Source organism: Sphaeramia orbicularis, chromosome 22, assembly GCF_902148855.1.
Source record: "Sphaeramia orbicularis chromosome 22, fSphaOr1.1, whole genome shotgun sequence".
Lineage (NCBI taxonomy): Eukaryota > Metazoa > Chordata > Actinopteri > Kurtiformes > Apogonidae > Sphaeramia > Sphaeramia orbicularis.
In genome coordinates, this window is record NC_043978.1 from 2,295,651 (window position 1) to 2,322,780 (window position 27,130).

Here is a 27,130-nt window from a genome sequence, read left to right on the forward strand (position 1 = left end):
ATCTTTGGAATTTTGTTGCGACGTGCATTGTGGGAAAGTGAAGCTCGCGCAGCCACCTGACAGCGGCAGCTGTTACAGACACGATGCGGAAGCGGCAGGAGCTTTGTTCCCTCTATGCATACTCCTCCAGCCGTTTCCGCGTTTCAGCCATTTCCACATCGTGTTTGTTTCATCCATTTAATATCATATGGTTGCGCTGCCGCTATCAGGCGACTGCACGAACCTCCCTTTCCCACAATGCACGTCGCGACAAAATTCCAAAGATGCCCAAGTTACCTCCCGCCTCTGTTTGTAAACACATGGTTTGTTTATGGTGGATGGCACTTCAAAATTGTTCACCGTAATGCAAGAGATTCAGGCGAGTAATCACAGAAAGACTTACAGATTCATGATACTGAGGATATGACTGACGTTTGACAGATATGATGAAAAATTGGTCGCAAAAGTCTCCCGCACCTTTAAAGTTAAACTTCTCACATTTATTTAATAAAAAGATGTTGTGTTTTGAACCTGAGACAATACAGAATATCCCAGTATGAAAACACAGAAGACCAATTTAATGATAAACCAAACTGACCAGCAGGTGGCAACGATAAATATGGAAATATTCCCTTTAACACTAAATTAGGTCCATTTGAACCTAAACTAAAAAGTGAACTCAGTTAAAAATTGAAAGTTCATTCAGTCACTTATTTAAGAATTAAACACATGGAGGTTTTTGTCCAATGGAGGTTAAAACAATATCGGATGGAGTCCCTGTCATACATGCATTCCATGATATGATTAGAAACTTTTGTATCTTCTTTTATGCCTGGTGTTAATTATCATTACAGCACATTACCACCACTAACTGCTGGGGAGTGTGGATGGATGGCGCTCACCTCCATAAAACGTAAAACACAGGATTTTTTCCTTAACATTATTTCTTGCCCTGACAAAGGCCTGTGACCCACTGAAAATGGGTTTTCGACCACCAGTTGAGAATCACTGATTTAGACCAATATTTAGGGTTCTGTTTCCAGCTGTGTCTGGGGGAAACAGAAATAAAATACTACCCTAGAAATGAGAGAACGCAAGCTACCTCAGCTAGTAGCTCTGGTGGACTTTAGCTTTATCCAACCAGTCATCCTTTCACTAAATCATGTTCTTGTCATTGTGTCCCAGTGGTGTTTATGGGCAGTGAGAAGTATCCATCAGAAAATGGCTTTGATGCTTTCCTTAAGAAGCACGGAGGGAGCGACAACGCCTCCACCGACTGTGAGAGGACCGTGTTCCAGTTTGACGTCCAAAGGAAAAGCTTCAAAGAGGCTCTTGATAGGTGAGGAAGAACCGGGGGGGGTCGGTCTTAATAAGTGTACTTCATCAAATGATCTGATAGAAAGACAAAACTCATGGAAAACATGGAGAGACAACTGGTTTTACTGCTGTGGACACTTCCTCTAAATTCTGACTAAATATTATCATTTAAAAGGTCAACTCAAATTCTTATCTTTACATTCAGTAGCTACATTTTTCCCATCTTAAAATACACACAGTACCTAAGCATTAGCAATTAGCATTAGCACGTAGTATGTATTTGGAGCAGTGAGCTGCCATTCATTGAAGCCAACTTAGCACTTTTGTTGCTAGATTTAGCAACTTTTCAGACTACCCTAGCACCCCCCCCCCCCCAAAAAAAAAAAAAAAAAAGCAGCAAGCAAGAAATTTAGCGTCTTTTGAAATTTGGGAACTTTCATCAACTTTTAAAACTTTTTAAAAAGTGAACCATATGCTAAAACACACCCATGTTCCTGTAAATGACCCCAGATGATTTCCTGTCCCAGTCGTATAAATCTACGGTCTGTCTGCAGCTGGAACAGTCAGTGTTTCACACTTAGACACTTTGTTGGTATATTTAGTGGTTTTTCAGACCCCTTTACAGACTCTTTATCCAAAAAGCCGCTAGTGACAAATCCATCCCCTTTTTTTGGTGTCATCAGAGACTTTTGGAGACTCTGAGGTGAAAACACATATTGTTGTTTGTCTAAAACAAATCACTGAATATAAATCAGTCCTACTAGTCGCTTTTCCGTTGACCCTCAAATTGCACAAATATAACTTGCGTATAAAAATTTGCCCAATGGATGCAATGGGGGTGTAGCGAAATGGCTATATTGTGCAAAACTGTAATGGAAAGACCTTTTAACGCAGCTAGTCATGTGAACAGAAAAAAAAAAAAAAAACAGATGTTGATGGATGTTACAACAAGAGAAGAAGAGTTTTAAAACAAACATGGCGTGGTATGTGTGGACACAAGGAAACCGAATCATTTTTGAATTTCCTATGGGATAGAGGGGTAACGAGCATTCTGCATTCAAAACAACAGATATTTATGTTCGTCGCCATGTTAATGGAATGACTTCTCATGACATATCACGACAATAAATAAACAAATTATTGCATTTGTGATTTAATGGAAAAACCAACATTATGCACTTCTGTTTTTTCGACATATAGTAAATATCGGTAAAGTTTTGCACGGATGTCCAATGGAAAAACAACTACTGACATTGACAGTTTTCTGTATTGTCTCTGTTGGGTCCCTTTAGTCGGTCCCCAAACCCAGATAAAGGAGGACGGTTGGACTGGGGACATTAAACTAAACTAGAATGGACAGAGTAGAGTTCATCTGGAGTTCTAAACAGATTTAGGATGTTTTTAGTCTCACTTTTTGTCTTTAACTCAGTGTTATTCCTCTGTCCTGCATCGATCAGTACAATTACATGAACATTTACAATTATGCAAATTAGGTGATGATGTCATTTAGGAACTTCTTGTGACTTTTAGGACAAACAACATGTACAGGGGTTGGACAAAATAATGGAAACACCTTCACCTCAAGATGATAATGCCCCAATCCATACAGCTAGAATTGTTAAAGAATGGCATGAGGAACATCCTAATGAAGTTGAGCATCTCGTATGGCCGGCACAGTCCCCAGACCTCAACATTATTGAGCATTAATGGTCAGTTTTAGAGATTCAAGTAAGACGTCGATTTCCACTGCCATCGTCTCTAAAAGAGTGGGAGGGTATTCTAACTGAAGAATGGCTTAAAATTCCTTTGGAAACAATTCACAAGTTGTATGAATCAATACCTCGGAGAATTGAGGCTGTAATTGCCGCAAAAGGCGGACCTACACCATATTAAATTATATTTTGTTGATTTTTTAAGGTGTTTCCATTATTTTGTCCAACCCCTGTACTTTCACTACTGAGGAGTTGAAACACTGCTGCCATTGAAGGCGCTCGGCGATTATCCAATTTCTGGAGTTATCTGATTATTCCAGTGATCATGCAACCAGGATAATCTGATCATCTTTATATGATAACATCATGTATCTGATTATGAGAAATCAGATTAACACACCTAGATTTCTCCCAGTACTTCAAATGTTGTATGTGGGAGTTTCAGGTTTCAATCAGTTGATAGTGATGCATTTAATGGCTCCTGTTAGTAAAATTCACAAAAGGTATTTTTGCCTATTTCCTTCTAAACTTTCTGGGATTACACCTAAAATAGCAAACTTTAATTCTTTAGAAAATGTTTGGTTGAAAACTGTGTTCACAGCGGTAAATATATCATCCCAGAAAGGTCTGCTCTTAAGACACGTCCAGAATATGTGGGTCTGGTTCCCCAAGTGAGCCCCACAGTTTGGACAGGTGCTGGGGTTCACTGGGTTCATTTTTGAAATTAACTCCAGTGTCCTAAAAAATCTTGTGGCAATTTTCCATTTGAACTGAATTAGTGACCATATGGGTTTCAGAGCATATATCTGCCCACACATCATCTGTGCGTGTAAATTTCAAACCCCCATCTACATTTTATGTTAGACGTGTTATTAATAGTAGAGTTTGAAAATGCTTGATTAAAAATGGCTAATTGATTTTGGAAGTCTGTTCCCATGTTGTATTTATACCAACAGTTCTTCAACTGGTGAAGGATTAAGAACTTTCTTCCACTCTTTATGTTTTATCAAAAAGCTCCTGAGCTGAAGATACCTGAAAAAATCTGTATTGGGAAGCTTAAACTGCTCAAAGGATTTCAAACCTCCATCTTTTAGAATATGGTGCACTTTACTGAGTCCATAGTTTGACCATTGACCAAAGCCTGGATCTAATGTAGCTGGTTTAAAGTCTTGTAAAAAAAGAAATACTTGATGAAACTGAAATTTCTCTAGGCAACTTGAATGACTGTCTTAATTTATGCCAGATTTTTAGTGTAATTTTGGTCCAGTCACTCATGTGCATATCTTTTAAGGAGACCTTTAAAAATGCCAAGGTCCCCAGTGGTCTGTCACATTAAAGAACCAGTTTTGACTCAAAAAAGAACAAAGAAATCTGACTGGAGACATGACAAAAAATGTTTAAGCCCATCTACACTACCGGTCAAAAGTTTTAGAACACCCCAATTATTCCAGTTTTGTAATGATATTCAAGCAGTTCAAGTCCAATTAACAGCTTGAAATGGTACAAAGGTAAGCAGTGAACTGCCAGAGGTGAAAAAAAAGTAAGGTTAAACAAAACTGGAAAATAATTTACATTTCAGAATTATACAAAAAGGCAAACAAGAAATGGGTTAACAACTTAAAGCAGTTCTGCAGCAATGGAGGTTGATCAAGCCTGGAAAGCTGGTGCTACCAATTCCTACAGGTGTCCCAACATTTCTGAATTCCTTCCAACCCCCTCTGTCTGCATAAAAGTAGCGTTGGAACACACTTTGGTACCACACCTTCGAGAGCATTATTTGAACAGTATTGTACTCCAGAAAGTAGTGTGTTACTATAAAAATGGAAAAGAGGAAAAGGCAATTAATGATAGAAGAGAGACAGACCATCATAACACTGAAAAATGTAGGTCTGTCCTACAGAGAAATTGCCAAGAAAATCCAGGTGTTAGTAAGTCCAGTTTCCTTCACCATCCAAAGGCACTCAGAAACTGGGGGAAATGCTTACAGGAAGAGGTCTGGCAGACCCAAAGATACAACAGAATCAGAAGACAAGTTTCTGAGAGTCAACAGCTTGTGTGATAGGCAACTCACAGGACAACAGCTTCAAGCACAGCTCAATAGTAGTCATAGTAAGCAAGTCTCAGTTTCAATTGTGAAGAGAAGACTTCCAGTTGCAGGTTTGATCAGTCCATAACACCTTCTTCCAGTCTTCAGTAGTCCACTGGCGATGTTTCATGGCACAGACAAGCCTTTTTTTCTTATTCTGAAGTCTCAGCAATGGCTTTCTTGCTGCCACTCAACCCATCAAACCTGCAAAAAAAAAAAAAAAAAAAAAGTTAGTGTTAAAAAAAAAAAAGTATGTGTGGAGCTCTTACCAGAAAAAGTAGATATGTAGGTGTTTCTGAAAAAGAACTGCTGAACATGTGCAGTCCAGTTCATCGTAGAGGGAGTGGTTTGTTTTAGTTTGGAATGCTTTAAGTATTTGAGTATTACGTTATTTGCCCTCCCCCACACACACTTTTCTAAAGTTTTCTCAACTTTTATGTTGTTATGTTATTTCATTTGTGATGTTGAGAAATAAATATTCAGAATTCAGAAGCTTTTCCTATTTTTATTTTTATAGACAAAATAACTTGAATCACCACACATACACACAAAAAGTAAACAACCTAAACCCAAAAACAGGTACCAATGTGTACCGGTACCGGTTCTCAGGAACCAAGTATCGGTACTATATCGGTTTAAATGTGAATGGTACTGTATCCCTGTTCATACATATAATATAGTGAAATAGTGCCTTTCCTTTTCCAGCTCCATAGAATGACCAAACATGACCTCTGACCTGAACTCATTTGAATATCATGGTGGAAAATCCAGTCCAATCATTAGGTAGGACTTTTCAAATCTAACAGAACATTCTGGTCCACCTTGGAGATTCTATTGGTGTAAATCTGTTCAACACACTATATTTATCCATCAAATGTATCAGCTGTAGAATCTACAAGGAGGGACAGATGTTCAATTTGAAGGACAACTGAGAAGGTTGAACACTGATCATGGAGAAGTGAATGGAACATCCAACTGATCACCTGAACATGTCTGATTGACTCAGGTTTATTGTTCTTCTGATCAGAAGGATTAGTGTCTTTAATGGAACTCCTTTCCAGTTGAGGCAATAATGTCCCTATGAATCCAACAGAGTTCAGACTTAGTTTTACAGATATTATCAGGATAAAGGATCCATTTGGAGATGATGGAGCTGACTGTTTTACTGCAGGAACTGAGTCATGCATCAGTGAACATGGACCAAAAGGATCTTAGAGACGGAACTAGAAAAGCACTCGGTGAGCCCAGACCTCACCCCCACCCCCACCCCCACCCCCCCACGTTCACCACCAAAATGTAATCATTTGTTCCTTGTGCCATTATCAACATTTCCTGAAAATTTCATCCAAATCCATCCATAACTTTTTGAGTTACCTTGCTAACAAACAGACAAACAAACAAACAAACAAACAAACCCCGATGAAAACATAACCTTCGTTCCTTGGTGGAGGTACTTATGCATTTGACTGAGACACACACCTATTTATAAAATGAATCCAAACAGATAGGAGAGTAGAACATGTCCTTAGGTAACAATCCGTTCGTTACATGACAACTTTTATTCCTGGCATAATCTGATTAAAGGTGAGATCCTATTTCAGATGCCCATGTAAACACCTTATTCCAGTTGAAAAAGAAAAGTTCAGATTAAATTTAAACCCGATTAAAGTCACTGGTTTAATCCCCTTTTAATTCCGATCTAAATTTTCATTGGACAGGTAAACCCTTTATTCCGTTTGGACTTTATTCCTGCCATTCTGCGCATGCTCGTTGTCTTGTCCTGTTGCGATGACGCACACATTCTGCACTGGTGGAAGAATATGCAGTGCAGTATAGTCAACCCAAACCGTTCCAGTGGGCTATTCTAACGGGATCTACCAGCCTCGAAAACCCTGAAGAAATAGTCCATCACTTATTTTTTTTATTAATTCATTTGTCATGCACTAATGAGTTCGATAAGTGGGCAAATCAGTTTGCACTGCAGTGCACCGATTGCCTTGTTCTCACAGCCCTTCTGTTAGCTTAGCTTAGCCTAGTTTAGCATAATCGCTTCATTCCTAGGGTCAGACGTAGCCAGGCTTTTATAGGTGATTTGTAGTATTTTATGAGTGATTTTGTGAAATTCAATTCTCCCTAATCATTACTTTAGTCCGCTGGGGTCAATATGATCACAAACTGAGGCTCGAATCATGGCGATGTGACTTAATGCAGTAATAAAATCTTGGGAAATAAAAACTAATGCAAAGCTAAAACGGTAAAGCAAAGCTAATTTAGCACATGCATCCCTTCCAACAAAAAAATTTTCCAACTTCCGTTAACACAACAGTCCCAAGATTGTATGAGTGCAGTAAGTCGTGGATCTAAAGAAATAATTAGGGAGAATCGGATTTCAGAAAATCACTTACAAAAGACAACAAATCAGCTTTTAAAAACTGGCTACGTGTGACCACGGAAATGCAGTGACTATGCTAAGCTAAGCTAACAGAAGGGCTGCGAGGACAAGGCAACGTGAGCTCTGCAGCGCAAACCCTTTTGCTCACTTATTTACCTCATTAATACCTCATGTAAACCTTTATTTGGGTTTAACATTTCCATGTAAACAGAAGAGAAAATACTTTAGTTCCGTATTAACTTCTTCTGGAAAAATAAATCGGATTTAAAAAACATCATGTAACCGTACCCAATATGGGGTAAAGGATGGAACAATAATAAAATAAGAAATAAATCATAATTATCATAATGTATAATTACATAATATAACAAGTTTTCAGAGAATGCAAACCTCCGCCAAGCACCCAGAACGGTCTGCATGTGTGGATCGACTATTTCTTTTTAAATTAAACAGTTTCAAGGTTGTTCCATACAGCAGAAAAAGTTGAAACTTGGTACCAGTCATGTGTATGTCAAATTCTGTTCAATTCCAATCAATATTTGTTGAGTTATAATGAAAAATGTGTGGTAAATGGGATTTTCAGTGTTAAATTGAAATGTCCAGAGTCCACATTCCACAGTGGATGTGGACAATTTTGTGCCAGATACAAGATATTGTTATAAGCTACAGGTGGATCAAATTGGAGGCTAATCAGAGTTATTTTGAATTTTTTATGAATTTTTGAAAATTGCTCAATGATGAGAGATAGGAAAATTTGAGATTTTGTGACCTTGCTGTGACCTTGAACTTAGGCCCACTAGGCCCAGAATTAATGGGTTCATCCCAGGGCCTAGGCCTATCTGGGTAAAATTTGGTAAAGATGGTTGGAATAGTTTTCCCGTAAAGTTGCTAACAAACAAACAAACACGCAAACAAACAAACACGCAAAGTGATCACAATACCTCCTGGCAGAGGTAATTATTTTCTATTGTTTACAAATATTATAATGTAATGGATAATATTTCTGTGTGATATTGTGATACTGAGTTGTTAGAGTTCTACATTTCTCGGGGTATTTAGCGTGGAGCTGTTGAGGAGTCCACAGTGATATCTGCTCATCGGTCTGAGCTGCTGTTTGTGTTTCTGTGACCCCTGATCCCTTGGCATCTCTTCCCCTCAGGTGGGCTCAGTTCTTCATATGTCCCCTGATGATCCGAGATGCCATCGATAGGGAGGTGGAGGCCGTCGACAGCGGTGAGTCTCTGTGTGTCTCAGGATTGAAGCTTTAGCCTAAGCTGTGCCGTCATCTCGTCCTCACGCTGTCCCTCTGTCTTCGTCCGTCATATCCATCTGTCAGAGTACCAGCTGGCTAAGCCGTCGGACTCCCACAGGAAGGAAATGCTGTTTGGCAGTCTCGCCAAACCTGGACACCCGATGGGCAAGTTCTGCTGGGGTGAGTTGGTAAACGCAACCACTGGGACACATGCACTGGACTGTGTTGAGCTGGACCTGGGCCATGTGACCAAAATCAACGGCAGGATAAAAACTTGAATTGTCGCAGCAACACGGTCGTATTTATGGTCTGTGAAAAAATGCAACAAGACATAAACACTGAGCCTGTTTACATGAGCGCAAAAACCCAATAACTGGGAGTAATTAGATAATTGTAATATGAAGTGCATTGTGGAAAGTGATTTCTCACAGATTCGGATAGAAAACGATCCAGATGCCTGCATCATAAACTCCTCCAGTCCACCAGGTTGTTTTAAAGAATGACTGTAGTTGGTGGATGCACTGTAAGACTGGATAAGTTGAGTTTACTTAAAAAATTTGAGGTAACCGGTTGCCTTAAAAAATGTAAGTGATGAGTAATGAAAACTTGATTGTATTAAACTTAAATGCTTGATTTGAATGGAATTTGCTTTTTTAAGTACAACACACTAAATACCAAGTTAATTTAACTACAAATTTGTTGCAGTGTCAATTGCTTTGTATAATCATTCGACTTAATATCATCAGTTCATCGGACTCAATTCCAAGTTGGTCTAAATTAAAATCTTTTGTAACATAAATTGCTTTGTATAGTTATTAAACTTAGTATATTGTAGTGTGGATGGAAGTTGCGCAGGAAGTTAGCTCAATGTAATTTGCCAGTACAGGAAGTGCTTTTAATTTGGCAAGGCATAATGATTTACTCTACACAAGGACAATCCTATCTGAACAGTAAATAAAGTTGTTCATCCTATGGCTCTGACTCATGGTGCAGCTCTACAAAAATACAAAAACAAACACAAAACGGCCAATAAACATTGTCATTCACACATTCAGTCCAAATTAACACTAACACCACAACCCCGTTGAACCCCTGCACATAAAGATAACACATTTTCAACAACATACCCAATACCCACAATGCAACGCAGAGATAAAAAGGTGTGGTCATGACTAAAACTTAGTGATTTAAATCCATTCGACTTCAACTTTTCCGTACTTTCAACTATGTCTGCAAATTAGTAGAATATACTAAACATTTTATAGTAATGTAATAAAACTTAAATCATTTAAGTACATTGTAATTAAAGCATTTTAGTAAATACACAGTCCGGGCTTACAGTGTGGAGGTAAAGGACACATTTGGGTTCAACACTCACCAACAGTCCTGAACCTGTCTGTATTTTGTTCATCTGGAGTTTGAACCTGGATGCTCTAATTGTTGTGGTCTGTCTTTTGTTTTTTTTTGTTTATTTTGTCTATCATAAAATGTGAAAATAAAAATAAAGTATAAAAAAAAAAAAAAAAAAAACATTCACCAACAGACGTACAAACTGCTGCTGCAGGGAACTCACATTCCCACAATACACTTTACCACAACATTTCCGAAAAGGCCTGAGTGATGTTTGGGTTTGTTCTGTAAACAAGTGGACTGTGTTTCTGATGGAGTCATCAACGAAGGTGTTCACCATGATTGAAGTGATTCTGGTGCAGAAACACAGACAGACTAATGGATTAGAGATAATTAGGATCTGACTGGGGTTGGACACATTTGAACAAACATTTGTAATTAAAGCCATACGCTGCTTTAGTGTTTTGTGAATTGATTGCTGACTTGTGACTACTTCAGGCAATGCCCAGACACTGAAGCAGGAGCCCAAGAAGAAGAAGATAAATGTGTATAAACGTCTGCGAGCCTTCTGGAAGAAACACTACTCTGCCCACTACATGAGTCTGGCCGTGCAGTCCAAAGGTCAGCCACATCCACACGGCTCATTACACACACTCTTCACACTCCACAACACCAGCAGTCATTCATGTCTTTAATTCCAATCATCATATAATGATGAGTTTTAATGGAAAAACTAATTCTGTAGATTAATCAACAATTAAAATAATCATTAACTTTAATGCAGCTCCAACAAGGACGCTCAGTTTGTGGCAGATTCACTTCATCCATGTTCATCTGACTGTGGATAATTATTCATGAATCCGCTCAAATTGCTATATTTTTCCAAATATCTAGCATGTTTTTTTCCGCCCAGAGTTGCACAACAAATATCACAGTGCTAATTAACTGCTTCATACAAGTGAAATGATGACTTGTGTTGGCATTTGTGCTGAGACAAAGGATTCTTATGAAACACTTTAATTTATCAGTCTTCTGTACAAGGCTTAATTTATCCTCCTGCAACCTTTAAGAAAAACTGGAGGAAAACTGTCCTTAGAGAAAGTGTTGAGGTGTCGACAACTCTGAATGCACAGAAGCGACAACATTTGGGTATTGTAGATATTTCAATGGGAAAATCAGCCATAGAACATGAAGAAGATGATGTCTAAACGGAAATGGAAAAAGGAAGCAGGTCTGTATTATTGTAGACAGTATGAACACAACGTATTTAAATTTTATGGGTTTTTTTATTTCATATTTATGTTGTTGCTAAATCAAGTGGACATTGTTAATTTGAATATAGTACCTACGATAACTATGATGCAAATTAGTGGCATTAGGCATAAATTGACATAATAATAATAATGAAACAAATTTTGTAATCTCAGGTACGTAGATTATTTTACTGATGATGCTGTTGATCAGTTGCTCCTGTCAACAATCCAAACAAAACAAAAATGATCCAAAAATTAGTAGAATGCCATGAAATCAGTAACACAGATTAGAGTTTCCTCTGGGATTTTATGAAACTGGGGGGAGGCCTTTGTGCCCCCCCCCCCCCCCCCCAAAAAAAAACAAACAAAACAAAACATTATCACCATTTAAAGGTGTGGGAGACTTTCGTGACCAATTTTTCATCAAATCTGTCAAACCTCAGTCATATCCTCAGTACCACGGATCTGTAAGTCTTTCTGTGATTACCCACCTGAATTTTTTGCATTACAGTGAACAGTTTCTTAGTGCCATCCACCATAAATAAAACCATGTGTTTACAAACAGAGCCGGGAGGTAACTCGGGCATCTTCAGAATTTTGTCATGACGTGCATTGTGGGAAAGGGAGGCTCGCGCACCCACCTGACAGCGGCAGCTGGAACAGACACAACGCGGAAACGGCAGGAGCTTTGTTCTCTCTATGCATATTCCTCCAGCCGTTTCCACATCGTGTTTGTTTCATCCATTTAATATCATATGGTTGCGCTGCCGCTATCAGGCGGCTGCATGAACCTCCCTTTCCCACAGTGCACGTCGCAACAAAATTCCGAAGATGCCCGAGTTACCTCCTGGCTCGGTTTGTAAACAAATGGTTTGTTTATGGTGGATGGCTCTAAGAAACTGTTCACCGTAATGCAAGAGATTCAGGTGAGTAATCACAGAAAGACTTACAGATTCGTGATACTTAGGATATGACTGAGGTTTGACAGATTTGATGAAAAATTGGTCACGAAAGTCTCTTGCACCTTTAATGCCTTCATATACATCCCATGGACCAGATTGGAGCCTTGGTAGGCTGGTGTTGGCCCACGGGCTGTATGTTTCACAGCCCTGGCCTGGACGAATGGATGGATGGATGGATAGATGGATAGATAGAGAGCCGTAAAAAAGTATTTGCCCCCTTCCTGATTTCTGTTTTTTTTTTTTTTTTGCACATCTGTCACACACAACGGTTTCAAATCATCAAACCAATTTTAATATCACTCAGAGACAACTCAAGGAAATACAAAATGCAGTTTTTAAATGACAGTTTAATTTGTTAAGGCACAAAAAAATCCAAACCTATCTGACCCTATGTGAAAAAGTAATTGCCCCTTGAACCCAATAACGGGGTGTGCCACCCTTGGCAGCAATAACTGAAATCAAGCGTTTGCAATAATTGGTGATGAGTCTTTCACATTGCTCTGGAGGAATTTTGTCCCATTCTTCTTTGCAGAATTGTTTCAACTCCTCCATATTGGAGGGTTTTCTAGCATGAACTGCCCGTTTAAGGTTACATCACAGCATCTCAATTGGATTTAAATCCAGACTTTGACTTGGCCACTCCAAAACCTTAATTTTGTTTTTGTTGAGCCATTCAGAGGTGGACTTGCTTGTGTGTTTCGGATCATTGTCCTGCTGCATGATCCAAGAGCGCTTGAGTTTGAGGGCGCAAACTGATGGCCGGATGTTCTCCTTCAGGATTTTCTGGTAGACAGCAGAATTCATTGTTCCATCAATCACAGCAAGTTGTCCTGGTCCTGAGGCAGCAAAGCAGCCCCAGACCATCACACTGCCACCACCATGCTTCACTGTTGGCATAATGTTCTTTTTATCAAATGCTGTGCCATTTTTACACCAGTTCAATGTTTGATTCGTCAGTCCACAGAATGTTTCTCCAGAAGTCTTGAGGATCATCAAGATGTTTTTTGGCAAATGTGAGACGAGCCTTTGTATTCTTTGCTGACAGCAGGGGTTTTCACCTGGGAACTCTCCCATGGATGCCATTTTTGGCCAGTGTCTTACTTATGGTAGAGTCGGGAACACTGACCTTAACTGAGGCCAGCGAGGCCTGCAGTACTTTAGATGTTGTTCGAGGTTCTTTTGTGACCTCCTGGATGAGTCGTCGTCACACTCTTGGAGTAATTTTAGTTGGTCGACCACTCCTGGGAAGGTTTGCCACTGTTCCCAGTTTTCTCCATTTGTGGATAATGGCTCTGACAGTGGTTTGCTGGAGCCCCAAAGCCTTGGAAATGGCTTCGTAACCTTTTCCAGACTGATGGATGTCAATCACTTTTTTTTCTCATTTCTTCTTGAATTTCTTTGGATCGTGGCATGATGCGTTGGTTCTTGAGATCTTGTAGCCTACTTCACTTTCTCTGACAGATTCTATTTAAGTGATTTCTTGATTCAACAAGTATGGTGGTAATCAGGTTTGGGTGTGGCTTGTGAAATTGAACTCATCTTTCCCAAATTTGTGGTTAGTCACAGTTATTTTGTGATTTAACAAGGGGGGGGGCAATGACTTTATCACATAAAGCCAGATAGGTTTGTAATTTTTCCCCTCTTCGTAAATAAAATCATCATTTAGAAACTGTATTTTGTATTTCCTTGGGTTGTCTCTGAGTGATATTAGAATTGGTTTGACGATTTGAAACCCTTGTGTGTGATAGATATGCAAAAACAAACAGAAATCAGGAAGGGGGCAAAGACTTTTTCATGGCACTGTAGATAGATAGATAGATAGATAGATAGATAGATAGATAGATAGATAGATAGTCTGTACAGCCACAAGAATACGGCACATTACTTACAAGAAACATGTAACATAGTGCATCCCCAAAACCAGCAGTTCCAGCCACATACACCTGCCACCTCACATATCCAAGTAACACATTACAGTTTGTAGTGATTTGTTCAGTTGTGTTATTGCATTTCCATTTAAATCCAAGTAGGACCTTTTTTGGGGGTTAGTGTAGATTGAGTTTACCTGTAATACTTGGGAGTGAATAAATCGCAGATTGGGGTTTACAGATCTATATTTCTCAGGCAGGCATCATTCTGAGTTTATTTTTTCAGCCTGTGTCTTTGATATCACTCAAAATCTAATTTGTGTTCTTTCACTTGTGGTGTCCTTCAGAGAAGCTGGACACTTTAGAAGAGTGGGTGAGAGAGATCTTCAGCAAGGTGCCCAACAAGTGAGTACTGAACTAGAGGCTGTGAGTGAGCGCCAGGAGCTGCTGCTGTCATATACTTTAAGGCTGAATATCCTCCCAGACTGTGGTCAGATGTAAAGGTCAAGCTCTTCTGCTCTGACCGTGCATATGCAGTAAACAGACAGTTAAGCATCCGCCAGTTAAACACCTGAAACAGCAGCCATAGTTTAGGTATCTTTAGTTGAAGTCTTTTTGGTGAAACTGTACCAGGAAAAGGAATAAAGAAACAGCAATGAATGTAGGCTACAGTGGCATCATGAATGAATGAATATACCAGTGAGACAGGCAGGACATTAAACGAAATGGGGGTGGGTAGCGGGCAAGGAAGTGAAAAAATAAGATTCATCGGTGAAAATAATTGTCAAGACATTTGCATACTTAGTCTGCACATGACAATACATTCACTTTACAGATTCTATTAGTTGGACATTTATACATCTGTTGTATAAATGTACATAAACCAAAATATATGTGGAATAACACTTTATCATATACCTGGAAAACATCAGCGAACCAGCACTTTTGTCATTTGTTTAACAATTAATCTTATTAAAATATGTAACATTTAGCCCATTTAATCTCTGAGGCAGATAATTTTTAAAAAAAAATTGTAGACCAGTGTTATTGGCTTGACATATTGACAGACATTTTGACTGTCTTTGGCTGTGTACTGGCAAGAATCTGGCGATACGATACAAATCAGAATACTAGAATCACGATACAATATATCATGATATATCATGCTACTGTCAAAAAAGGCAATTTTTATTATTTTTTTTTCTTTTTATGATTTTTTAAAGATTTTAAAAATTATTTTTATTATCGTTTGATTTTACATTCATTTATTCATATATATTTTTAAGATTTTTATATAATTTTAAAGATTTTTTCCTGGAAGAACTGAATTACACCAGAAATAAGCACAAATACTAAACACATTTTTATTTGATCACAACAGGATCTAATGCTATATCACAAAATCTTTCTGTGTTCAAACTTAAATTCTGTTTTACAGACATTACAGTTTAAGATCCTGTTCAAATGTTCATATTCTATTAGTTCAGAACTAACATCAGAACATTATTTTTGTACAATCCCAACAAAGGAACTAACATCTGCTTCTCAAACAGTAAAAAGTGCTTTTAGGATTATTCAAATAACCATTATTTAATAAAACAGTGTTAAATTACAATAAATAAGGTAAAAACAATAAAGAAAACAAAAAGACAAAAATGAACCTCCTATCTTCATTTGAATAAATACCTAAAAATATCGATACAGTACTTTTAAATATCGACACAGTATTGTGAAATGAAATATCACGATATATTGCAGAACCGATATTTTCTAACACCCCTATCGTGAGGTAAATGTACACGAAATGAGCTACCAAGCTACTAGAGTACAGTATTTAGTCAATAATTATGTCCACAAAGTAAAGGTGACGAAGACTAGCTAAAGGCAAGTCACTTTCTAACCGTGTTTTGTTAGCATAAACCATCTGACGACAAACAAATTTATCAAAAATGATGGAAGAGGATGCAAACGTGACTGCCTCTGTCCAAGAGTGTCAAACTAACAGGTGTGTGGCTAAACAGGACATACCAACTTCACGTTACCAGCGGGAGACACTCAGAGCAGCACAACTCAGCCGCTGAGGCAGAGTACAAGCCTTCATCCTTCTTTCTCAGCTCCTTTTTGACCTCTCTTCAATGTTTAGTTTTTTTTTTCATTACTTTGTACCTGAAAGGGATCATTTCTGCCCAAGTCAAAGTGAATCAGTGTTTTCATACAGAACACTAGTGTTTGCTTTATGAGTCACTGAGGCAGGTTGTGCTTTCAGGGAATCAACATGCATATCACTGTTATGAGAAAACCACATAACCTCCAGTTTTAAATGCTTTCATTCCAATTAAAGGATTACATGCTTCTGTATTGCGCAATGAACTTCCTGTCATCCGTGACCATATAAAATCATCTCAAACCCTTCAGCTCCTTTAGATGAATTAAATTAATTTGAATCAAGCAGAAAACGAGTGAACAGTTTAGAGATATGCCTGGCAGGACCTGCAATTTATTTTTGTGAACTAAAAACAATATTTGAAGAACAACATCCCCAAAGCTCCCCTTAAAATCATTTCTTGGTTAAGAAAAAAAAAAAAATCTGCCTTCTTGCAATTAACCAATAAAGACCTAGTGCTCCTTTTATGTCAGTTCCAAAATTAATGTTTCTATTTATTGAACCTTTAAGTGGTATATCACCATTTATAAAAAAAAGTGACTTTTTCAGCAAAGATATCAATAATTGAATGTAAAACCCCGTGTGTCCATCCACTGTCATTGATCCAACTCTATGGGTTTTACTGGTGAATCAATATTGTAAAAGATGACGGTGTTTCCACGGTAACTACGGAGCCTCTGAACGTCCAAATGGGTCATATCTGATGACCATGAAAAGATGAAGAACTGTATTTTACACCAATTATGGACATGATTGATAGGATTAGTGGGTCAACAGGTATTAAACAGTTTAGATCAGTAGATGGTTTTGGTCACCAGCGGCCGTTTGGGTCTTTAAGGGTTAAAAATCAATTTATTTTGGTGGAAATTAAGTACATGGGATTTTTATACTAAATCAAAGTAGTGCAGTGGGTGGAAAGTGTTTAATGAGGAATTAAAATCAGTTTGAGTATAAAGTAATGAGTGTTCCCTTATATGCTGCTTTTCTCACCTCATCCTTGTGTTTTTGTGTTTCTGCAGTGGCCTCCCAAAGCCAGATTTCTCAGATCTGCCAGATCCGTTCGACACACCAGCCTTCAACAAGCTCTACAGAGGTACAGCTCCATCTCACTTCATGGCTCTGAAAATCCATAACACGTGGTTTCCACCGGAGGAATAAAGAGAGCAGTGTCCAGACGGGGCTGAGTTAGCATTCTGTTATAAAATGTGTTTCCAGACGGGTTTTTTTTTTTCTTTCCTTCACATTTTCAAAACCAATGTGGAAACATCTCAAAGTAAAAGAAAAAAGATGAGTTTCTGTGCTGGGAAAAGTAAGACAGTTGGTGTATCAGTAAAGGGGAAACACATGGAAACGGATTTAGAACATAATTGTGTCTATCTACATTTGTGGACCCATAAGGGGACCACATTTAGACCCAATTCACCCCTTGGCCCCTCCCCTTACACCCCCCCCTCATTTTGTGCATTCGCGTAAAGGGGTATGGGTGTCCTGATTCTCGATGAGTCGAAGGGGAGAGGCTAAGGGGGAGGGTTGTTTGACCCTCCAAACGGAGACTTTTCAGGACCACACTACAAATGAAGGGGTAGGAGAAATTTCCCATAATTCTGTTTGAATCATCGGTCAGATGGAGGTGAACACAGTAAAAAAGTGCAGCAGTGACGAAAGAAACACACAAATATACGGATTTTCTTCATAAATAGCTTAATCATTTGATCGTCCGTTTAATGACGATCAAATGTGTCATGTTGTAGATCATTTTTGTAGTTTGCAGTTGATAGACGTAAACAAATGACTAAAGCCCATGGAACAGAGACGGTTCCAGCTGCCAACGACATGGGGAATTCTGTCGCAAACAAAGTTGTCGCATCTGTTTATAGTGACATCGATGACTGTTCATGACGTAACACAGGGGTGACAAACTCATTTTAGTTCAGGGGCCACATTCAACCCTGTTTAATCTCAAGCAGGCCAAACCATTAAAATAACACATAATAACCTATAAATAATGACAACTCCATGTTATTCTCTTTGTTTTAGTGCAAAAAAAACCCACAAAATTATGAAAATATTTACATTTATGAACTGCCCTTTCACAAAAAAGATGTGAATAACCAGAAAAACTGAAATTTCTGAAGAAAAATGAGTGTAATTTTAACAGTATTATGCTTCAACTTATCATTTGTACATGTGCATTACACACAATGTTATACTAATATTTGGTAAGAGGCATAATGTTGTTAACATTTTCAAGTTTGGAATTGGGACCTTAAAAAGGAATGATTTCTATAATATCATGTGTCAGATTGTTGTTAACTCTCTTGGCTGGCCTGGGAACGCCTCGGGGTCCCCCCAGAAGAGCTGGAGGAGATGTCTGGGGAGAGGAAAGTCTGGGCATCCCTGCTTAGACTGTTGCCCCTGCGACCCGGCCCCGGATAAGCAGTGGATAATGGATGGATGGAAGGATGGATGGATTATTGTTAACTTACAGATCTGATCTAAAAATGAATAAAACAATTGCTAAAATATTGTTAAAATTGAAGTTCGTTTTCAGGTTTATATTTTATTTTTTATTTTATTCTTTTACTTGAGATCACACTGGGCTGAATGTGGCCGCTGAATTAAAACCAGCTTAACCTCCTCAGACCTAGCTATGGGTTTTCTGTCCACATTTGTGGACAAGAGTTTCACAACTTTATACAAAAAAAAAAAAAAAAAAAAAAAGAAGAAGAAAACTGTCCACCACAAAGGACATTGCATAAAAATTTTTGAAACTGCATCTGAAAAAACTGTTGGGTCATGATGTCTCCAATATAGGCACTTATTTAGTAAAAAACAAAAAAAAGGTTGTACTTTGCTGACATTTCCTGGGTCTGAGGAGATTAACACCCTGGACTGTTAATATCTTCAGTGTCATTTTTGTACCGCGGGCCGCATTGGAACCGTTGGAGGGCCGGTTTTGGCCCACGGGCTGCATGTTTGACACCTGTGACGTAACAGGTCTAGAAGGGTTGGAATAGGGGAATGTTTCAACCCCTACCCCTTACAACTGTGTTTAAAGGGGTAGTGCTGAGTGTAAGGGCAAAGGGGGAAGGGTAAGGGGTGAATAGGGATTGGAATTTTCTGAATTAAGCAGAAATGCCATATTAGATAGAAAACAGCAACAAACCATGTATTAAGAGGTAATGAATATTAAGCCAACTATGGTCTGTGTACTTATGCGCTGGGTGATTTTTGTTCAAAAAAAGATGAGAAAATGTTGTGATATCTTTGGTTGTGGCAAAAACAAAACAAAACAAAAAAACTCCCCTTTTCATGTAGCCAAAGACTGTCTGGGCCACAAATGTGTCTTGACCATTTCACTGTTAGACTGCTGTGACCTATGTCGACTTAGCAACCATTAGAAATTCAGCATGAAATGATGCGGTGATCAACATGACGGGTATGTACATGTAGCTGAAAATACTCACCTCAAACCTTCTGTGAGAAAAGGTCAACATAGGATGACAGTTTTACGAAGCCCCACCAGGGTCCACAGCCTCCTCCTGTATTTTGGACCATTTCTACTCGTATAAATAGCGCTTTTATCGAAGCCTAAACAGTGGCACAGATAGAGGATGTGTGTTGATTCTATTTAATTCTCCCACTTTGACCTACATTGTAGCCTGAATATTATTAACCCCTTAACGCAATGGTTCCCAACCTTTTTTGGCTCCTGACCCCATTTTAACATCACAAATTTGTGGCAACCCCAGACATTCAAATGAAGCCTTTTTTTTTTGTTTTTTTTTTTTTGCTAAAATTCATTTGTTTTTGATCATGTAATAGTTTTCTATATTATGTTGCAAATAAACATTAATTTTAGAGGATATTTAGTCTATATGTTATATATTATTATGAATGGAGGCAGTAAAGCCAGGTGTAGATTACTGCACAAAGTTAGAATTTTATTTTCCTTGGTCAGGATATGCACAGTCAGTCCAGCTTGGATGTATAAGGCTGACAATTAATACTGAACAAACAAGAACTCAAACTATGAATTATGAAAGAGCTGCAGCATCTTAAACTGACCACAATGAACATTTGACAGATAAACAGAACCACAGTGCTTCAGTTTCAGCTTCAGAGTTTGTCATGTCTTTTATGGGTTGGAATTGAGTCTGTAAACTCACCATATATTTTTTATTAGTATGTTTTTATTTTTGTATATTTATCAATTACTAGAAATTTCAGGCGACCCCATTTGAATTCCAGGTGACCCCACGGTTGAAAAACACTGCCTTAACGCCTGGATTTATACACAAGTGTATAGAAATTTGGGGATGATGCAATACACAGGCATTTTGCTGTCTCAGGAGATGGAGATGGTTTTTACTGATGCTACAAATTAATTTTCAGTGTCCTGAATGGGTACATATCTAATATGCCTGAACCGGTATGTGGGAATACATGAACCGTAATGGACATGGTGCGGTGCAAATTTGCAACAGTCGATATTAGGGGGTTAAGTGTTTTCTCATGGCCTCTGTTTTCACAATACACTGTGTAAATAAACTGATGCGACTGTAGGAGCCTTTAGAGCAGGGATGACAAACTGATTTTACTTCAGGGGCCACATTCAGACCAATATGATCTAAAGTGGGTCAGACAAGGAAAACAATGACAGTGAAAAAAAGTTACATGATTAAAATGTTTGTTTACAAACTATCCTTTAAAAAATGTGAAGAACATCAACAACTATGAACAACCTGGAATATCTTAATGAAAATAAGTGCAGTTTTAGCAATATTCTGTCTCAGTTTGTCATTTATACATGTATATTATAACTTCAGATCACAGTGGATCTACAAATACACAAAACATTTAGTAATAAGCAGAAAATTTAAATTGCACTTCTCTTAAGACTTTTCATGTTGTTCATATGCAGGTTATTCACCTTTTTTATGAAAGTACAGCTTGTAATTGTAACAATTCATGTAATTTTACTTTTTAATTCAATGGACTATTGGGATCAATTTTCATCCATCCATAAAAACATTTTTCAAGAATTTTCTTCTCCAAAACCATCAGTCACAATGGCTTGATATTTGTTATGGAACATCTTTGGGGTAAGGTCTACAAAGAATTTCAAAGAATTGGGAAATATTGATTTTTGAATTTTTCATGTATTTTTGAGTTTTAAAAATCCCCATTGGTTTATAAGGGGACACATTTCAAAGTGCTATAACTTGAAAACAGTTGAAGATATTCATATAATTACTACTGGCTATAGATAGGAGGACATATAGGGGCTTTCATTTGGTGCCATGACCTTTGACCTTGACTGACCTTGACACGTTAAATGAATGCCAAAGAATGTCTTCAAATATGCCGTTGGACGACAGGAGCCTTGGTCCTATTTTTTTACACTGAAGCATCGAGAAAAACATTCAGTTGTCCTTATTCATAGGTTATTCTGATGGTATTTAACTGATCTGACCCACTTTAGATCAGATTGGTCTGAATGTGGAATCTCAACCACAATGATTTCGACACCATTGATTGTTAATATCTTCAGTGTATTTTTTCCATTTCACACATTCATCCCACAGGCCAGCCTGGACTCTTTGGAAGACTGGTTTTGGCCCGCAGGCCATATGTTTGATGCCTCTGCTTTAGACAAAACCTTTGATAAACAAGAGTATATGATCCAGAGGGTCATTTGAGGGGTGGGGGCTTTTTGTCTTCTGTCTGTCGGCTCCTCAGTCACAGATCAGGTCATATGGTGCTCTATGAAAGGCTTCATCTAGTGGGTAATGTTTGAAAGCATGATGATGAACCAGCTCTGAAAAATGGTTCAGCAGTAGTTGATGGAATCATGTGAATAGAGAGTATGCACATATGTCACACCCCCCCCCCCCCCCCCCAGGCCACACCCCTCCAAATCAGACTGAGTGGCAAAAACCTACCTGCTCAACATGGCGGAGTATAGCATTAAACACAGCCACACCGGGAAAATGTGAAATATGAAATTAAATGAAGGACAACTGGACTAGACATGGATCCATACGAGCTACCAAAGAACAAGTGGTCCATGAACATTGACATGTGGACAGAAATAGAGTATCCTGACATCCAGGGTGTAGGGGATCATCGCTATTTTTACCTATCATTGCTGTTTTTACCTCCGCCAAGGAGGTTATGTTTTTGTCGGTGTTGGTTTGTCTGCCTGTCTGTGTGCAAGATAACTCAAAAAGTTGTGGACGGATTTGGATGAAAATTTCAGGAAATGTTGATATTGGCACAAGGAACAAATTATGAAATTTTGGTGGTGATCGAGGGTGGGGGGGCCACTGATCTGCGCTCTACAACTGCTTTTCTAGAAAAGACAGCGCAGACCTCCGCCAAGGCAGATCAGTACCCCCTCCCCCCACCCCCGATCACCACCAAAATTTAATCATTTGTTCCTTGTGCCAGTATACACATTGCCTGAAATTTTCATCCAAATCCGGGGCACTGATCTGCCTTGGTGGTGGTCTGCGCTCTCCGAGTGCTTCTAGTTGCCTATGATCTACTGGTACTAAGGATATTTACGTCTAGTTCATATCAAGTACTTTATACAACACAGATACTACTGCTGTGGACCAGCAGGGAACCACTGGATTCTGGGAAATTAGGAGATTTTTACACCTGTTTTTAAATTACCACATTATTCTCGTAATATTATGGCTTTATTGTCGGAATGTGACGACTTTAATCTCATAAACGAATGACATTTTTGTTAAATTAGAGTTTTTTTTATAACTACGACTTTATTCTCACAACATTGTGATTCTTTTTGTAATCGACTTTATTCTCATAAAATTATGGGTTTTATATCGATATTTTATGACTTTATTCTTGTAGTGACAAGTGTTTTTATTTTCTTATGTGGCCCTAATGCTCCGTCATAGCTTTATTCTCCAGTTCCCCCGTATTTGAAAAACTAGGTTTGCCTCAGTTTAATTTAGTTTACTAATCATGTAGAGCACAAGGTTCAGAATCACAAATTGAAGACAAAAACCATAAAAGATGTGATCAGGAAACCAAGAGCTTTACTAAGAAGTAATGTTAGCCAAAACAATGTCATTTAAGGTCTAATTTTACCCAAAAATACAGCATAAATTAATGCTACCTGACACCAAATGGGATCCACAGATCTAGGTTTGGTTTCCTGGATTTGTGGATCCATCTACTTCTCTTTTCTTTGTCTTTCAGTGTCTGTAAAATGATAGCTCCAACTGCTTTTCAAACCTGCTCATACAATCAATCTCACAACAGCTCTTCCCCATTTTTTATTACCTCCGCCAAGGAGGTTATGTTTTTGCCAGGGTTTGTTTGTCTGTTTGTTTGTTTGTCTGTCCGTTAGTGTGCAACATAACTCAAAAAGTTATGGACAGATTTGGATGAAATTTTCAGGGTTTGTTGGAAATGGGATAAGGCAGAAATGATTAAATTTAGGTGGTGATCGGGGGTGGGGGGGGCCCACGGGGGGGGCCACTGATCAGCCTTGGCGGAGGTCTGCGCTCTCCGAGTGCTTCTAGTTAAATACTGTTCTTCAGTTTAGACAGTACTTAAGCCAACGCTGTCACTCATCTCCCTCTTTCTGCCACTCAGTGGGCAGAACCGCGATGACTTCCGCTAGCAGTGACGTCACGTGCATACCCTCTATTAACTTTGTGTTTACACATTGTCTTTAAGTGTGCATTGCATTTGGATGGAAACCCACCTGCTATTCTGTGTGTTTGCAGTGGTTCCAGTTCGTAAAGTTCATGCTTTGAATATCACTTGGGCTCTCCCTCCTCAGGAAAAATACTACAGGTGAGTGAACCACAGTACACACAGTATATGGATACAGAGGGAACAGTGTGACCCATGTATTCGATCAATCCCAGTTAGGGATGTAACGATTACCGTTATAACAATAAACAGTGGTAAAATTGCAGATGATTTGATATTACCGTTTAAGTTCTAATTATCATGATAACCGTGTTTCATTACAGCACTTTTAGGGGAGAAAACGCCTATGTAAAGATCTGCTTTTATGTCAAATATTTGAGTATAGTTTTAATTTATTACAATTTTGATGTTATATACTTGGAATACATGTATATTTGGAACCAATATTCAGTTTTAAAGTCTTTGAAAAGGTTTGTTAAGCATCTTTGTGTTATTTATGCAATAAATTATACACATTTTTAAATTGGATTTTATATATATTTTTTTGTTTTCTGGCCTATTGTGTTGATATAGTAGGTTAAAGTGAAAAAAATAATAGACAGATGATATAAATGAAGTTGTGCTGAAAAAAAAGATGCCAAACATGGGTATAGTAAACATTTGTTTGTGTAGTATATAAAGGTAAAATCAAAAGTACTGAAAAACGGACAAAATAGGCTTAGACCCCAAAGGGTTAATATTTGAATGTTTCTGCCAACAGAAAGTACACTGTGCCCATTATTTTATTTATTTATTTATTTATTTAAATACAACTTGGTTAAATTATTTCAGTGTGTGTATGAGTACTTTTTGAACATTTTGAGCACAATTTCAATAGTACCGCGATAATAATGATAACCGTGATAATTTTGGTAACAATAACCGTGATATGAAATTTTCATATCGTTACATTCCTAATCCCAGTGTATGGGTCTTAAAATACAAAAACCTTTTAAAATACAAATAATCGTTGCAGTGATTCCAGTGTTTCCTGTGATACTGATCTGTTGGTGTGGCGGTGTATAATTGGGAGGGGGGTTAAATGTCAATATTGTAACAATACTTTTTGCTCTTCCTTGAATCATTTGTTGTTAAAATTAAAAATAACTTAGATTTTTCTTGAATAATACAAATAAATTCAACCAGACTGCACCCTGAGACAGTATTTTTCCAAATAAAAATAGGAAATGTGCAATTATCATACAACTATGACAATAAAGTTACCTTTTTTTTTAGAACAACAAACAATGCTTTACAGTACATTTAAGGCTAATGACTCTGTCGTATGTGGCTCGATCATGGACAGATTAAAAACAGAATGTGCGTCTCATGTAGATCTGCCTGAATCCAGCCTTTATGGCACAGCTACATTCAGACCAATATGATCTAAAGTGGGTCAGACCAGTAAAAAATAAAATAATAGCCTATAAATAATGACAACAAATTTTTCTTTTTGTTGTAGTGCGAAAAAATAACATTAAATTATGACAATATTTACATGCAACAACCCAAACAGTATGTGAATAATCTGAAAAAAAAAACAAAGAATTTTAGAAGGAAAATTAAGTGTAATTTTAACAAAATTCTACCTCAACTTATCATTTCTACATGTATATATTATGGACCAGTTCTACAAAGGTACAAAACATTGTGTAACAGACAGAATATTGTTAAAATTGCACTTCATTTTCTTCAGATATTTTGGGTTGTTTATATTTGTTCAGTTAATTCACATTTTATTGCTAAAGGATAGTTTGTTAATGCAAATGTTTTTGTAATTTGATGTGGGTTTTTTTTTGCACTAAAACAAAGACAAAAATTTGAATTGTCATTATTTATAGGTTATTATGCTAATATTCTACTTGAGTTCACATTGGTCTGTATGTGGAACCTGAACTAAAATGAGTTCAACATCTTTGATAGTTAATATCTTCAGTGTAATTTTTGTATTTACAGATTCACCCAGTGGGCCAGACTAGAACCTTTGGGGGGCCAGTTTTGGCCCACAGGCCGCAAGTTTGGCTACGTTCAGACAGCAGGTCTTAATACACAATTCAGATTTTTTGGTAAAAAAAAACGATTTTTTTTGTGTGTTTGTTTATATTCCACATTAAATGCGACTTCTGTCAGTTTTGAGTCTAAACTGAATGTGACCCTGAAGTGACCCACATCCACCAAAAGAGGTCCTGATGGAATACATGACCATGCAGACACACACTGTATTTACAGAAGGAACACTCCTGGGACACAGAAGTGTGATGTTTGTTGCATTTCAATGACATGAAGGTTTGATAAATGCGACCTGGCCGTTCAGACTGAAGTCACATTGGAAAATATCAGATCCATATCAGGTTTAAGACCACATATGAAAGTGGTCTGGGTCAGATTTAGGACCACATATTAAAGTGGTCCGGGTCAGATTTAGGACCACATATGATTAGAAATGATTAGGAATTAGGTGACAAAGATCTCATTTTGCCATTGCTGTTGTTAAAATACAGTGCACCTCATAGTGGGAGCATTAAAGTCACTGGACTCCAGTTTTTCTATCACTACTGGAGTCAAACACAAATGCATGTATACAAGACCTTATGACAGAAAACTGACTCAACAGTATGTTTTGATGATGATTTAGAGCTGCAGAGAGAATTCCCTCTGAGTGAATTTCCCTCCACTCTGGTGCTCTAAGGAAACACATTTACTTTGAGGGCAGTCGTTGCTTTCCAGGGAGGCTTGACCCAGGATGCTCTTAGACATTATGTATCTGTGAGATGGATGAAGACCTAGGAAGTGGAGTGAAAACAGCATCAGAAAAAAGCATCAAAAAACACCAAAATATGCCCACATGCTGTGCTATACACAAAACAGTGATCACTTCATTGCTTCATTTAATTCATTTGCAGTATTATTTTATCATTTCCTACTTTTTGGTACAATTCATGCTTGTAAATATCCTCACAAAATCCTTACTTCAGTTCATAGTTCACGTTCATAATTTGTGTCCTGTTTAAAACACAGCTATTTTTATGTTTTATTTTGCACATAAAGTCAGTGCTACAAA

At 38.0% G+C, this 27,130-nt stretch overlaps 1 protein-coding gene across 2 annotated transcripts in view; it reads left to right on the forward strand.

Moving 5' to 3' along the window:
- The window catches only part of LOC115413868 (nardilysin-like), a 136,511-nt gene that overhangs the window by 15,169 nt on the left and 94,212 nt on the right, over nucleotides 1–27,130 (forward strand). For both annotated transcript variants that reach the window (XM_030126990.1, XM_030126991.1), the window contains exons 5-11: nucleotides 1,165–1,318; nucleotides 8,646–8,719; nucleotides 8,823–8,918; nucleotides 10,587–10,709; nucleotides 14,519–14,576; nucleotides 17,355–17,428; nucleotides 24,102–24,171. In XM_030126990.1, coding sequence (XP_029982850.1) covers nucleotides 1,165–1,318; nucleotides 8,646–8,719; nucleotides 8,823–8,918; nucleotides 10,587–10,709; nucleotides 14,519–14,576; nucleotides 17,355–17,428; nucleotides 24,102–24,171 — 649 coding nt within the window. The remainder of the gene's footprint in view (nucleotides 1–1,164; nucleotides 1,319–8,645; nucleotides 8,720–8,822; nucleotides 8,919–10,586; nucleotides 10,710–14,518; nucleotides 14,577–17,354; nucleotides 17,429–24,101; nucleotides 24,172–27,130) is intronic.